The 16,852-nt window shown below is 40.1% G+C and overlaps 1 protein-coding gene across 1 annotated transcript in view; it reads right to left on the minus strand.

Annotated features, from left to right (window-relative positions):
* The window catches only part of KDM5A (lysine demethylase 5A), a 50,799-nt gene that overhangs the window by 9,992 nt on the left and 23,955 nt on the right, over positions 1–16,852 (minus strand). Inside the window, exons 14-24 of the mRNA XM_027680665.1 lie at positions 15,609–15,803; positions 15,324–15,505; positions 14,938–15,062; positions 14,538–14,688; positions 11,448–11,565; positions 7,868–8,223; positions 7,201–7,339; positions 6,136–6,315; positions 4,527–4,688; positions 2,942–3,493; positions 2,015–2,158 (exon numbers count right to left, since the gene is read on the minus strand). Coding sequence (XP_027536466.1) covers positions 2,015–2,158; positions 2,942–3,493; positions 4,527–4,688; positions 6,136–6,315; positions 7,201–7,339; positions 7,868–8,223; positions 11,448–11,565; positions 14,538–14,688; positions 14,938–15,062; positions 15,324–15,505; positions 15,609–15,803 — 2,304 coding nt within the window. The remainder of the gene's footprint in view (positions 1–2,014; positions 2,159–2,941; positions 3,494–4,526; positions 4,689–6,135; positions 6,316–7,200; positions 7,340–7,867; positions 8,224–11,447; positions 11,566–14,537; positions 14,689–14,937; positions 15,063–15,323; positions 15,506–15,608; positions 15,804–16,852) is intronic.

The following is a 16,852-nucleotide window of genomic DNA, read 5'->3' on the forward strand; positions in this document are numbered from 1 at the left end:
ATTGCCCAGATGAAAAGGCAGAATAAATATACTCAGAAAGAAGATATTTCTCCCTATACCATAAAGTTTATATCTCGTACAGTATCTTGTTATGGGTATCTCATTATACTACATTAAAGAAAGTTCAGGACTAATATGTAAATTGATTTTTTAAAAAATCACCATTTAGTGGCCATAGGCAACACAGGTGCAAAGAAATGAGAAAAATACGAGACAAAAAAATGAAAATAACAGGTGAAGAAAATTCACACTGAATTATCGTGATTGAAACAAATCTTAAAACAAATCTAGCTATCGCACTCATAATGAAGTATTTATTGGCAAGAACAATGATTTAATTAGAAGACACACTATGATCAAACAGGCCTTTTTCCACATCTATTTCCATAACAACTGTGCACTTGAGAAGCCAGAGAATGTGGGTTTCGAAATACAGTCTATGGACCCTTGGGGATACAGGGATTACTTCCACAAGAAGTTAAGAGCAAATTCCTACACAATGCATCATGATCTGCATTTTTCTTAAACACACTGGAAAATGTTTATGCATCATGATCTGAAAAAACTCAACCCTTAAAAGCCAAAAGTCTAAAAGTAATTAATTTCTGAACAACTTTGCTATTTCTTTGAACTTTGCTTCTCCTAGTTTAAACCTAAAAAATTTGGTTGTCTGAAAATTTGTTTTCTATTCCAAACATGTTAGTTGACCTAACAAAAGACATTTCTGGTCCCTAGCAGCTTTGCTTCAACGGTTTTTTACTTTTAGGTTTCTATAATTACATAGAGTGATGGACATCCAAATCAAAAGGGTTAAGTAACAGATTTTTAAATGATGACAACAGAATCATTAAACAAATGAAATGATGCTCCTGCAAAACCCTCAGATCCTGACAAGCATATGCCATCTTTCTTGACATATGCTTTATCACAGCCTCAGAAAATACCACATCTTTCAGAAATGCCTTATTATGACTCCTGATGCAAAGAACATTTTGGAAATTATTTTTGTATATACAACGAATTTAATTAAAAGCTGTAGCACCCAACTGCAATGTACTCTTGTTGGCATTTCACATGGGACTATAAGAAAAATCTGAGTATATGCACAAAGCTGCAGAGAAACAAAACACTAAAAATAGGAGATTGCAGCAAATCATACCTAGAGAATGTGCTGTCCAGGTCTTTATAAACCAGAATATCTGCCTTAGAAGAATTTACATGACCACACTGTCTCTTAAGATAGCGTCTTTTAAGGTAGAAATGACACTATCGCTAAAAAGAAAACACTGCTCAAGAAGAACCAGTGGCATTGCTTTTGTCTCTACATTTATCAAAAGGACATTTCAACACATGGAAAACACTTGGTTATCTCCACAATTGCCTTTTCTCATGGAAGTTCTCCTCCAGTTAAAATACTTGAAAAATTTGACTGCAGGTACAATTTCTGAACTGAATCCAGACACTAATTTTACAACACGATCCAGAGATCCAGTATCGAATATTTCCACACGTCCAAAATGGAACACATGTAACTCCTTTATATGAAGGTTGAATGAAGAGAAAGGTATGAAAACATGAAAGAAGCTCTGACATCAGGAAACTTCTTACATAGCATGCAGGTTTCAAAGACTAATTTTTTTGCTGTAGCAAAAACTTTTGAAGAGCTCTCCACATAGACACTTTTATGACTCATGATATCTTTGAATGGGGCATAAAGACAATGTTCATCCTCCACGGTATTATAAATACAAATACCTTTGTAAGTTTATCTTTTTCCTTAGCACTAAAAAGCGCCTTTTGAAATTCACACAGGTCTGGAAGTTTTGAATGAAAACATTAAAAACTTCCCTCAGAACTGAGACATTCAGATAAAAATCAAGAAGTTGTTCTTCTGCAACAAGAGCCAGGGCAGAATATACGTAAATAGCTTAATATACAAAATATACTCCGAAATAAATGAATTAATAGAAGACAGGTGTTCTGGATTAATTCCACACAGATAAACCACACCTACCTTTATGTCATAGCCATACGTCTCCCTGATGTCTTCATCAGAGTCTGTCTCTTCATCATCATAATCCAAAGTCTGCCGTGGGGATGAGGACACACTCCCTATCACTCTGTTAAAGGCTGACTGCTGAAAACTAGTCAGGTGTCCCTAAAAGAAAAATGAAATATGGGAATGAAACAATAAAATTTCCAGAAAAATCTGCAGAAAAGCTACAGAGTTACTGACAAAGAAGTGCTTCTTTTGGCCTAAGGGCAACTACCTGGGCAGTCACAGAAAAGACTAATTACAGCAAGATGTGAAGAAAAACAGGGAGATATCCAAGGCAAAGCTTCCATTAGGTTTTGATTCCATGTTTTTGAATAATAGGGACTAGAAAGATCTAGATACCGCTGTTCAGTGCTACCAAATTACAGCTTGTGGTTGTACAAACTTCTTCACCACACCATCATGTGACCCGAGTCTCAAGGTGAAGAGGTCAGCTGTGAAAGCACCATTGCCTTCCTACAGGCCTCACTAAAACTTACTAACAAGACACTAAATGCCTAGGAATGACAATCCATCAGAAATTATAAACACTGAGACCTTGGATTCTGTCAAGAGGGAAATGGAATTTGGACACCAAAGTAGCAACTGCTTTACGCACCTTCATGCCCATACCCAGCTGTTATGACTGATGTGATGTTTCTTACAGGCACCTTCAGCAGTTGCTACTGACAGTGAGCACAAAGCCACAGAGCTGTTCCTGCAGCAGCATGTAGCTGACAGAAGCAGCCAGAGCCTGAGGAGCTCCAAACTAAGTAGTTTCAACACATCTAATCCTCAGCTTTTAACTCTCCCCCTCTCTCCCCAAGCTTCTCCAAGACAGACAAGGCATTTTGACACACTGAATTAGGACAGGCACAGTAAAGAGCAAGACACTCCCATCCCTACCTGCAGGTCAGGGTTAGCCGCTGCTTTCTGTAGCTCTGCACTGATGATTTTCTCTGTTTTCTCCCGTGCTGCCTGCTCCACCATTCTCTGGCTGAGCACAGAAAGCTTGGCCAGAGCAGAGGACAACTCGTCAGTGGCCAGCGCCTGCCGTGCTCGGTCCTGCCAGCTCATGGCCCGTTCCGTCAGGCACTGCAGGGCCTCCCCCTCCGGCAGCCGCACCGGCAGCTTCTGCAGGGACACCAGCAGGGACAGGATCGTCTCCAGCCGTGGCCTTCGGGAACGCATGCAGAGGGGACACAGGAACTTCACTTCTTTGGCCTGCCAGCTAGAGCCCTTCTTCTGAGAACTTGTTTTGGGAAGGGGCACGCAGCCGCTGTGGAACCAGTCTTTGCACAGCTCGCACTGCAGCATGAATCCACTCGCTGTTTTGCGACAGATACAGAATTTGACTTCTTCGATTCGGTCCACCATAGTCATCTTGGCCAGGTTAGCTGCCCTGAGAGCATGCATGGCTTCAATCTCCTTCTGTTCCCGGTCCTTGAATACAGCCACCTACCCAAAAAGGACAAAAAGCAAGTCGTGACATTCACAGCTAAGAGAGATTTCATTTTATTACCAACACAGGAAAAGAAAAAAAACCAAAACAACCAAACATACCAAGATATCTTCCTATTTAAACTAGCCCAAAACTTAGTTGTGTGATCTAATCAAAACTTTAGCTAAGATGCCTCCTCCTCAATTACTCACTACTCCCTGAGTCCTTCTGACAGAGATACTATGTAAACTTAAGATAACCTTCTCAATATGTACAAAGTTTCTGAAGTTTATAATTATATCTGTCAAAAGACCACCAGAAGAACAGGTTTTGACTCCAGGGAAGAAGTCAGAATCTGTTCCACCTATTTGCCTACTGAGACAATGCAGCTGAGCATTGTTTCAATGTTGGCTCAGCACCAGAAGCATCTGAGTGACCATATATCTTCTGAAGCAACTTGCATTTCCCCAGTGTTTCCATTCAAGTAACTATAACAAAGCATACTACAGTAAAACAGACTGTGTATAAGCCATATTAATGAGCCTGCACATATTTTCTTTGTTCTCAGAGAAAGGGCAGCCAGATGACAGCAAATTCATCTGATAAGCTGCATGAATATCCTCCTAAAAAGGAGGAATCAAAACAAAACACTCCCTCCAGCCCAGTGTCCATGACCAAGCGTTTACAGGCTGCCCTCAAAGTTGACCTAACCAAATATGTCTTGGTACTGGTTAAGGCAGAGCTGCACCTCACTGCACATTACTGCAATGTGATTTCAGTAAATGTTAATATTAGATGAGCAGCCACAGATATTAAGCCAAGAGCATTTAAGAGTTGCACACAGCTCAACTCATACTAAATACCAGCACTTACACTCTGAACTGTGCTTCCCCTACTTTCACTGCAACTAAAGCTGAACCATATTCTTGTGTCAAACATCATATTATGAGAGACCTGTTTTACTGAGATTCATTTATCAGTTCTTCTATAAGATTTCTACACAGATTAGAGATAATGTATCAGAAGATACTACCTTTCATTGCTCCTTACCACAGCTGCAGTGTCTCTGGCCTCCTCCAGCCCATCCTCCAGTTCACTTAGGGATTCCAAGTCAAGATCTTTTTCCTTTTCCTTCTCCATCAACTCCTTTGCCCTCTTCCGCCTATTCTTACTGCTCCCATAAACACCAATATCAGTCCGAGGGCTCAGAACCTGTAACGCCAAGAAAACTTATACTGTCAGAGCCAAGGATGCCAAGAACAGAAAAAAGTTCTAATCTATAATCTTGTGATATCAGGGACACCATATGAGAACATCTAATAGAGGAATTACAACAATGTCACCAGAGAGCAAGAAATACTCAGCAATCTAACACCTTTGATATCTGTCAACTAATGCTACAAGAGAATAAACAGAAAAGGATAAAAGTATTTCATACTTATGAACTTTGAATGTAATCAGTACCACCATAACGTGGCAGGTCAAAGTGAAAGCCACTATGTTTTCACGATTAAGCTACCATACAAATAGCCAACCAAAATACTGTATGCAGTTAGATATCAGTAGTTTAAATTTCCTTCAAAGGCCTTTATTAATGACACGTCTTAAAAATCTGCCATTATTTCATATTTACATCAGCAATTTGGTGACTGAAAGAAAACTAAAAATATGCTATAAACCTTTTAATATCAGTATTACGAGAGTCTGCAAAGCACTTTAAGGACAAGAATAAAATTTTAAGTTATCTTGACTAGCTGGAATGCATACTTAAATATGAAATCTAGCAATTAAATTCAACATAGGAAAGTTCAAATTGCTACATTTAGGAAAATGCAAAACCAGAACATATTAAATAACTAGTTAGGCAGAAGAATATAGAGAAAAAAATTGTATCTAGAGTGTACGACAAATCAAACAGAAATCAGTGTGATGTTGTGGCAATAGGGGCAGATCCTACTGGGAACATTAAACATCAGTATCCCCTTTGAGACACAAGATGTAATTATTGCACTTCATGTGGCACTCAGGAAGCCAGAGAGAGAAGATGCTGTCTGGTTTTGGACATCTCACTAAAAGTGAAGACAAACTGCAGAGAATTAACAACAATATAAGAGAATGAAAAATACAGCAGTTGACCAAACTTGAATTATTTTCCCTAGAAAAGGGGAGCCTGTCAAGTAGATATGATAGATCTTCAAACACGATTGATTTTCACTAAAACAAAGACAGTGACTAGATTCATTGAAGTGAAATAAACAGTAGCTGACTTAATTTTTCTTAAACAGTTTATAAAATATGGAATCTATTTTCTTAGCATTTAAGCAGTAAGGCAAGTTAAAACACTCATCAATTTAAGACAGAGTCTGTGTCTGTTTCAGGCCTACACTTCTACAATGACACAAAAAGAAATCCTTTGCTTTCCCTCTGTCTTCAAAAGTAACAGATGAGGCTGTCCATACATAAACCAAGACTAACCAAACAGAACTTTTTGCCTTTTTCTTTCTCTTCACGCTTTTCATTCTTTTCACCTGAGAACAGCTGAAATTCTATTTTCTTCTGAAAAGGAGCTGTAATCCACCGTAGCTGAAGCAGCTGTTCGCTCTGAACCACTGAGGGCCATCAAGGTGAGTTTCTGAAGGCTGACAGAAGTGCTGCTCACCTGTAACAGACTGTAGCTCGAGTTCTTCTTCAGGAAGGTCCTTCCTGTGCGCTCTCTCCAGGCACGTGCTGCAGCTACCTGAGACTCCAGCTGTGGCAGGGCATCCAGACGCACCGGTATTGGGCGGCCTTTGGCAGACAAGCTCTCCAGTTGCTCCAGGTAGGCATAGTTGCTCCCATTCTGGGATGAAAGAAATTTTTCTAAGCCAATATTTCCACCATTATATATATCAGTTGCCAGCTTACTTTCAAGCCATACGTTATTTTGTCACTGACTAAAATAGAGTTCCATATTAAAGGAAAGGAGGGCAACATTTCAATCTTACTGTTATTTTACAAATCCATCTCATACAGCTTTTATTTTAACAGTCACGGCCAGCTGGCTTAGGGAATAAGACAACACTCCATTTCTATACCATTGTCTTAAATGCTGTCTGCTTAACAGTGAGCTATTACGTGTGAGTTGTACATGGGCTGATGTGAAATCCATTGGGATTATCAGTTCAATTTCCAACAAATACCCAACATAAGACTAGCAGTTGTAGTCCAGAGATAAACACTTAGAAATATCACAGATGTCTGGATCAAGTTCTGTGGGTAGACTAATAGAAGGGAAGGCTACTGAGCTAATTGGTCTATTTCAGAAAGAAAATTCTAGCCACCAGTGCCATTAAACCTTACACCATTTTGGGGAAAAAACACAAATAAAATGCATTTCCATAGCCAGATTCAAAACTGAAGACCTGTGAGCAGAGCACCTTCTGCTGCAGCTAAATATTTCCACTGACAGTATGCCAAACAGTTTCAACACCAAATACCACACCATAATGAACTTGCCAGCTTTTACATCCCCCTAAAATGCATAAAAGGAAGGGAAACAGAAATTGGGATAGCCAAGGGGGAAACGAGCACAAAACCAAAATGAAATTCAAGCACACCAGCTATATATTTAACAGCTATAGCAAAGCTTTCCTTCAGGTCACCTTTGTGGGTAGAGGTGCTAGGAATAAAGGATATGTCTAAATATATGCAAGCAGAAGATTCCAGTCCCTGCTGAAACCCCTACCTGAATGGCCTCCACTTTGGCTGTCCAGTCTCTAGCCCGCTGCAGGGCTTCTTTCAGTGCCAGCACATTGGGCAGGTAAGCAGGGATGTTCTTTGCTTCATTCACGATGCCCTCCAGAGCCATCATACTTTGGCGTGGTCTAGAGTAAGAAAAACCCAGTTCCAGCCTTCTCTCAAAATGCCAGTTAACTACAGCCATAAATCTGACAGGCTGGTGATGCAACTCCATCACTACACTGCAGTGTAGGACACCATGGCTCTATGCTTGGAGGGTGCTACCACCTACCAAAGAACAGGAGGTGAGAAAGCTGATGGACTTTGCACAGTCAAGTTCAAAAGGGCACAGCATCACAGCTCCCTAGCATCAAGAAAGCTGTCCTGGGTAGCATACTCAGGGTTCTTTGTTGAGGGGGATGAATAGCAAAGACAGCAGCAACACTCATAGCCTCTGGTCACTGTGCAACACCATAGGGAATCAACACTTCTGCAATTCATCAACAACCTCAAATCCCACTCTTGAGCAATCCAACTGCTGGGAGGTAAAAAAACACCCCAAAAGAACAAAGGCACTACAGCTGCAAAGACCCGACTTCACCACACTCCTCAAAAGAGGATGAGAAACACGGAAGTGCGTGACCTGTAAGAACAGTTTGCAAAGGAACACTCACCTGGCCTGCAGGCAGACCTTGGCCTTCTCCTCCCACCTCTCTGAGACTGTGAGCAGCTCCTGCAGCTCAGCCATGGCTTTCTCTACAGCATGGTGTGGTGCCAAGCCCACACCCGAGTCAATCAGCTTCTTCATCACATCCAGGGTGACTCTCTGGGGATCCAAGAGGGTGGACCTCACCTCATCCAGCCACCGTGCCTGCTGCAGTTCTTGCTTCAGCCTTGGCAGCTCGGGAAGTTCTACATAAAGGCCAGAGCCCATGTCTATTAACTCCTGCAGCTTGGAAGAGTCTGGGATCTCATCCATCATAGCTTCTTGAGCACGCTCATGAAATTCTTCCACATCATCAAGCAGATTCTGAAGTAACATACAGTACAAATCAATTAGGGAAAAACGCCCACAGAATCAAAAGGGAAATCTGACTGAGGGATCAGTCAGCTGTGAATTTGTTTGTGATCATCACATCATCAGTCAGAGCTTCTAGAGACCATGCCAGCTAGCTGTCACAAGCCATCAAGTCTGACACATATTAAGTAACAGACCATCTAACTTATTTGATGGCCTAATGTTTCATACCCGAGGCATATTAGCTGCATTGAACTCTACACCCAAAATAGTATGACTGCAAATGACTACAGATCCCAACAAAACAGAATATTTAGCACTGCCCAGTCAACATAATTTTAAAAGAGTGGGAAGAAAGGGGACTTCTGCAAACAGACCATCATTTCAATACAGTGTTGGGGCATTACAGTAATGATGGCAATACACAGCAAAACAAGATATGCTGAGGAGAAATAACAAGCCAGAGATGTAAGAGAACATGAATTCCAAAAGATCGCTACAGTAACAGTGATTATATTTTCATTATTTCCTAAAACAGGCCCACCACTTAAAAGCATCAGGGGTTTACTGCACAAAGGAAAGAAATGAAAATGCAAAACCCTCTTATTAAAGGAGACAATTTCACAGAAAGCCAACTGCACTGCTGCAGTTGTCCTCATCTCATCCTCATGTCTTGGCACTGCAATGAAAAAAACCAAAGCCAGCAGATAGGAAAGAATCTCTGCAGGAGATTCATTCAAGGACATTCAACCAGTATACTCAATTGATTCACTCCCAAGTCTCTTAAAAAAAGACAGGTATTTCTGACAGCAAGTCGATGGCACTATGAGGAGCAAAACCTGCATTTCCTAACCCTTAGCTTCCTGCCCTTTCTGGTTGATGATTCTTCTCATGACTGTCTGGAAACCAGAAAGCATTTATAAGAAAGAACAAGACCCACATTATAAAGATTTTGATTTAGGGAACATACGTTGAATGCTGCATAGTGACAACAGTAAATTATTACAGTTTAATAATTACAATGCCTTTTGTGTTAGAAAATACTCATCATCCAACATGACAATTATTTTGCTATTCATTATGATGGATAATTGACTTCAAATGCCATGCTGAAAGCTAGTGAGTGCTTAGGCATAAGTGATCATTATGGGACTTCATTCATAAACTAAGAGACTACAGTTTGTAACCAGTAAAATGATAATATTTATTTATTGGCTAGTGATGATGTTGAAGCTTCAAGAACATGCACATGCACAGGCAGAGTACTTGAACTAGAACTAGTTTCCTAATGCTGGGGTTTGGGGGAAGAAAGACTAGTTGGGAAAAAGTATTTAGACAAAAATACAAATTAAAACTGTTAAGAGTTTATTGTACGCCTCCACTTCTGTCATCTATGAATTAAGTTTTAATTAGAAGCAGGTTTTAAACACATTACAAACAAAAAAACCCTTTGAGAACAATTTTACAGGTCTATTAATACATGATGATAACATTTCATTACTAAATATTAGTATAAATAAATATTTTGGGGGTTTATGTGGAAAGAAGGGTAGTAAAACCATCCTATCCTAAGAGGATGAGAATACACTTTCCACTCTCTACTGGCTGCTGGGAAACTCATTAAAGAACACCTCTGAATGATAAAAATGTTGATTAGCATCAACAGGTCTGGCTAAACTGCATCCTGGAGCCCTATAGTTTTCTGAAGGAACCTGTTTTCAGCAAATACATGTCAATATCATAAAAACAAGAAGAAAGTCCAATATAAAGTCTCTCTTATCAAACACTGAACTACCATGAAAAAGTTAATATGAAATTAATGAATGAAGGACACAACAAACATTAGCAAACACTTATGGAAAAGAGGCCATCTCAAACAAAACTAATTTATCTTTAAACTGTTTGGTTATGTAGTAGTAGCTGCACATATGGTCATGTTTAGAATTTTAGGCCCTCGATCTAGTAATATACAACACTTAAAACAGTATCAACAGAACATGCAGGTTAATAAGTGGTTAACATACATCTCATACATTTCTCAAGGCGAAAAATCTTTATGAAGGCTGCTTCTTGAAGGAGTTTTCTGGAACTTGGTTAGTAGGTGAAACACTATTTAACACTTCATCATCAGTGACAGAGAAACAAATTAAGATTGCTGCTGAAAACACTTGCTATGATGCAGACTGCCAGAATGATAAATGCCAGGGGAATCAGTATGATCTGGATTGCTTATTAGTCTAGATTCATTCACAGACAGGTGCAAAGATATATATGAAGGGTAAGAAATGCAGGCCATGCATACAGATTAAGAGGGTTGTAACCTGGAAAGCAAAGCTGAGAAGTATTTACAGAATAACTGACAGTGTGGCACTGCTTTCCCTCTTCCCTAAAAAAGCACACCAATGTAACCTTCACAGATTTCTACAAAAACAAACAAAAGGTAGGACTTAGCCAGAAATTTCACCTCTACAGATAGCATTAATGATGCTGGAATAAGAGTAACTGGTTCAGAGAGCTAAAACTGGGCCATCTGGACCAGTGACAGGTGAGGGTGGTCCTTTATCTGCAGTGAGACCACTACATCTGGCAACGCCAACTGCAACAGGCACCCTAAAAAGTGCACACACAGTCATGTAAAGGGCTCTGTTCATTTGCCCAAATGCTGATCACCATGTGCAACACCCCACCCTGTGTCAGACTGCTGCACAAGAGCATAGGTATTCTTCCAGAATGCAAGGGAGGCCAGGTGGAATTAGAGTATCTCACAGGGCATTACATATCCATGCTCAGGCTATCAATTTGAGAGTTGCTATGATTACAGTAGCATAAAAATACAAACACTGTCACATTGTTCACTTAGAGACATGCTTACAAATGAACAGGAAATATATGCTACATTCCATGCTGGACAGACAGCAACATGTCATCAGCAAAACTTCAACGACAACAGCAACATTTCCCAGTAATGCAGGAAGACACTGTACTTCCTTTCTTGAGGCCACAGACATCATGCAAAGCAGTCATATGCTTTACATCAAAAGCTAGAAATGAAACACCCCACTCAATCCACCTCTGACAGTGCAGGACTAATTTTCAAAAAAAAAAAAAAGAAAAAAAAAAGAAAAAAGCTTTTCATCCTTTACACCAGGCAACCTTATCTGTTTAAAAAAATACCACCACAAAACCAGAACAAAGTAAAAAGCACAACATTATCTAAGGAACAGATGCAAACTTACCTTTACTTGTCGGGCCTGGCTGATAACACATGGCAAGCTAAAAAGCTGCTGTACAAATGCTTTCAGCTCCTCCATAGTCAGCTTGGTCCGTGTCCTTCCGCTGTCCTGGCTCACTCTGCTGCATGAACATATAGAATTAAACAACAGTGGGTGAGACATAACAGAGATCCCTGGATTTACTCCCAGTGACAGAAAGCTAACATAATTACAGAGAAGTTACCAAAAACATTTAATCACCTGAGAACTCAAAATGAATTCCAAAATCTTGAAAACAAAATTTAATGCAATTCCCCTAAGTATCTCCAAGGGAATTACCCTGCTCTTTCAGAGGTATAATTCTCTAGATGACTTTCAAGTCGAGTTTGTTACAAATATGTAAAAGAATATAGCCCCACACAGCCTGCTTTAGGCAGCTCAAGAAGTTGAGTGTTGTGACAGACACTGACAAGAAGTCTGAGATATGTAACAGCAACGAACCCTGAAAACAAGTAATTTTCTGGTGCATTCTCTCATAGCCAGAGAACTGCTGAAAGTGGTCTTGCAACAGAGGACTGCTATTGAGTAGGACATGTTCTGCAAAGACACTTCCATTAAATATCACTCGAAGCAAGTCAAACAAGCCCTGAATGTAGTAAAAGACTTTGAAGTGACACACAGCACAAATTAAACACTTGGTACACATATCACTGGCAGGCACAATTTCACAAGCAGGACAGATTTCAAACACTTAAAACCTGTTCCCTGCTAATGCTAACCTTTTATTACTATAAAAATAATAAAGAAAAATATTCAATCTCTCAACCTGTGGACTTACATATAATGGTAAGTGTAAAATTTAGGTTAATGATCAAACATAATTACACACCAGCTAAACCTCAGGGGGGAAAAAATACTGCAGGCTTTGACTTGCTACAACAGACAGTGAAGGGGAGTGGTGGCTGCACCAGACCTGCTGTGCCCCCAAAATCCCTGCCCAAGAGCAAATGGGGTGCTGGGCTCCAAGAGACAGCACTATGGGAGGGGACACTGAAACATCCCACTGGCATTCTGCCCCTAGTCCAACCACGGACTGGTGCAGCATGAGATGCTGCACAAAAAGATACAACTATCCCTGCCTATGGAAACTCAAAGCTCCCAAAAGAAGGGAGATATCTAGGATTAGAATATTGATCACAGCTTCACAACTGTGAACATATCAACTGTTTTTTGGGTTTATACATAAAGAGACAGGTAATGCACAGATTTTCTTTTACTACATTTGACTATGAGTTTATAGCTGCATCAACCCCTGCCAATTTTTTCTGTTTGAGCACTTAATTTGCTTTTTTAATAACCTTATCCTTCATGTGTGATCCTTCTCAATGTGTTAAATATCAATATAAATGTTAAAGAAGCAGCTAAATGTGACACCTTTGTAATTACATTTCCTAATACTGTTCAAAGAAGTTTTAAAATCTTTCTCAAACCTGAATATTGTAAAATATTGTTATTTAGCACACAACAGCCCCCGACATATATAGGAGTCCTTTTTTTGTCCCATAGATTTCTTTCAGCTTTAGATCAGACACACCATTCCAAGTTGCCAAATAGTTCTAGACTTTCTTGGGATAGGGCTGGAAACCCACCAAATAATTAAATGAAGAGTTATTTCTTCTCATATCTCGTATTGGCCTTTTTAGCCACCAACGCGCTTGCAAAAAACGTGGGTAGAGCCCTTCCCAAATCTTCGTTCACGAAGCCTAGCCATAATTTCTTCTCATATATATGTGTGTGTGTGTGTGTGTGTGTATTGATGGATAGATAGATAGATCGATCAATCAGCAACTGAAGGTCTGTTGAGAGAAGGCTGATATACTCCAACAGCAGGAGAAAGAGGAGGAAGCAACAACACACCAGGAACACCTGGAAGCTACCAAAATTATTGAACTAGAACTGGGCAATACAACCCCCTGTCATGTTGCTTCCCTTACCTAGACCAGAGTTCTAAGTGACTAATGCTTCTGTGGCAGTGGGATGCTACAAGCAATAAAACAAAACAGGAGAGCCTTCTTTCCCCTCCAATACAGCAAAAATGCTTCTCTATTTTGTAATAGCTTTCCAATTAAAATAATACACTTGGATCTGTGGTGTAACTCTAACATTTCAGTGTTCAAATTCAAGCAATTATGATATGCATTATGTTTTGTGTAGCAAAGTTGGACACTATAATTAAAGTATTTACTTTTTACTCCCTCTTAAAGTCCTAAGTTATACACAAAAACTACACACACAAAAAACCCCAACCAACTGCAAAGCCAAATCTTATGATCAACAGAGGAACTGCAAGCCATAGAAGTTTACCATACAACTGCTGGCACAAGAACTACAGTCACCTGATGGAATTATTTCCTGTGGGACTTTTATTCAGTGCACAGAACACATGGGAGAGAAGGACAAATCTGTTGCTGAAAGCTCATGAGAGCAGAACAAGGAACACAACCAGCAGACTGCTGAGGCAAGGCCAGGGGACAGAGTAACACTGAAGCAGCCACAGGCAAAGCAGGCAACACAGAGAACCAAGGAAGTTAAACTGCCAGAAGTCACTGAGGCAAGCTACTACTTTTTAGCCACACATCACTGCCTCCCATGGTCCTTCCCAAGAAGCAAAAGATTGGCTCAAACTATGGACTGCTTTTGCTGTGCTCTGCTGCGGTCCCCAAAATGGTTTTGCCCCAGTCACAAACACCTATGTCAAAACTTACTTTCATTACTTTTTTAGTTCTAGTTGTCTTTCCCTACAACTCTCCCATACATTCAGAGAAATACTTAATCAGCAATCAAACACAACTTCTCCAAGGGATTTCACATTTCAGTATATAAGTCAGCTGGAAACACGATGTTTATCACATTCCAACCAAGTCCAATTTTTTTGTCCCCTTGTGTCACTGTATCTGCTTCCTCCCCTGCCCACCTCTCAGTGAGTCACAGCACTAAGGACAGGAACCACTGAAAGAAGTTAGTGCACAGTGAGACCTCAGCATTCTTCACATTTCCAGGTCAAACTGAGTAACAAGAGACAGATGGAAACTGTTGAAAAAATGCCTGTCCTACCTGTGTTTTTGCTTTTTGCTCAGAAGCAGCTGTGCTACTGAAGCACAGGTCTCTGCTTCTTTCACAGCATCTCGGAGCCTGCGGAAAAGATCATTCTCTGGATATTTCCTGTCTTCAGCATCCTCCAACATTACTCTCAGCTCAATCACATCTGTAATAAGAGTACACAAATAATTTGTATGCAAATACAAGAGAGACTTTTGATTGCTTCAAAGGTCTCCAATCAAGGTTCCAATAGGGTAGTTCAATTTGAAATGCACAATGATAAGCTGCATAACAGTCTTGCATTAGCTCATCTCTTTTTTTCCAGTAAGCAAAACAGTGTTGCTCTCATTAAATGAGAGCACAGAACAAATGTAGGAGTTTCAGGACATCCTACTATGAATGATAGAAGTCTGACCTTTCTTGTGGTTGAGATTGGCAGACAGAGCCTCTGTAACTCTACTGACCCAAGTGTCATAAGACTGTGCTCTGACTTTCACTCCGTACAGCAAGGAAGGAAGGTCTTCTAGGGGATACCGGTACCTGGAGATATGGAAGGAAAACAAAAAAAAAAAAGTATTAATGCCCATACAAAAGCCAGGATATTGCTAATATTGAGTTTTTCCAGCTACAACAAGGCCAGAAAAACAAAACAATACCTGTTTGCCACAGGACCAAGAAACAAAGAAGACAAAAACACTCCTTTAATAAATGAGAAGTGTGGCCAAATGTATTTGGTCACTGGTCTGCAGTAAATATTAGATATGAAAGAAAAGCAGGTAGGAAAAAAAAGATCCTGTGTACCTTAGACACTTCTTCTGCATGGGGCAGGGACATAAATCAGACGGATGGTACAAGCACACCAGACGCTCAGAATTACAGGAACACGTAAGAGCTGACAAGAAGCACGTGGTTCTGCAAGCTGTGCATTGACGTTCATCATCTGGAACCAGTTCAAACACCTCTTCTTCAGACATCAACACTCCCTAACAAAAAAAATTAGACACTTGCTCAAAAACTCTAATGCAGGCAGGGGGAGGGGGAAGCAAAAGTTCTTTTGCAAGCATAGAATCGTCTTTTATTACTCACCATCTGTACAACAGTCTCCCTTAACCGTGTCTCTTCCTCTATCAACAGAGTCATCTCCTTGCAGACCATGGCAGCCAGCCCAACATCCAAGCACTCTGGATCTGCAGCCATCTTGAAGATCAGCTCTTCATGGGAGAAAACACAGTGACGTCCCAGCCTTCGGTAGTGACTCACACACTGACGTCCAATGGGAAGCTACAAAAAACCACGACATCCATCATTCTGGGAAAAGACGAGCAAAATCATCTCTTCGCTCCCACTTCCCTTCCTCTGACAAAAACTGGGAAAAGACTGAGGCTAAGAGAATTGGTTTTGACAGGACAGAGCCAATTATAACAACCTTAAATCACATCACAGATGAGAACAAAGATAATATCCCTGGTGGGGGGCAGGGAGGTATCTTCCACAATCTTATGTGCCTAACTTAGAGAGACAGGTTTAAGAGTTATCCTAAGCTCTTTTTACTTCCAGTGGAAAGAAACTGGCACCACAGAGAAGTCCTCTGGTCTATGCTAAGGTGAGTGCATTGCCCTCTGGATACTACTATGCTTGGACATAAACATTTAACACAAGATGCCTAGAGTTAACCAAAATTGCTATCACTCATTTTGTGCCTTTTAAAGCAAAAAAAGTAAGATGCTAGATGAATCTGCCAAACAGATTCCTGGTTACATTTCCATAAGCACAGGAAATTTCATATGGCTGGTATGAGTTTAGCTGTTTTTCACAGAGGCTACACACCATGATTACATCATGAGTAAGGGAGGAAAAAAAAAAAAGAACACAGACACACTGCCAGTCCTGCAGACAATTTTTCTGATATTGCATAGAGTTTTCTGATCAAGGGTTAAAATTCCTATTTGTAATTAACAAAAAAGAAGCTAGAGATAGATAAACTAAGGTGAGATCATAACTTCCAACTGTAAATCCTGAATAGTAATAGAACATACTTTTTACAATTTACTGAACAATCCACATAAGCTATGCACTGATGTGGCACAGCTATTACAACTTAGAACAAGCACTAAAATAACTAAAAGGTGCAGTGAGCTGGCACAAAAGAGGCACAAAAGACTGTTATATGCCTATCTCCAACATCCAAATGACAACAGCTGTTCAAGACAGTACATTAATCTGTATCAAATTTAGAAAGAGGCATCACAGAAATACTAGGTAAAAGTACTCCAAAATGTCATTTTTTGGTTGGATCAAGACTTAAAAAGGAAGAACATGTGCCAAAGTTT

Source organism: Neopelma chrysocephalum, unplaced genomic scaffold, assembly GCF_003984885.1.
Source record: "Neopelma chrysocephalum unplaced genomic scaffold, ASM398488v2 Primary Assembly neopelma1_59, whole genome shotgun sequence".
NCBI classification, from domain to species: Eukaryota; Metazoa; Chordata; class Aves; order Passeriformes; family Pipridae; genus Neopelma; species Neopelma chrysocephalum.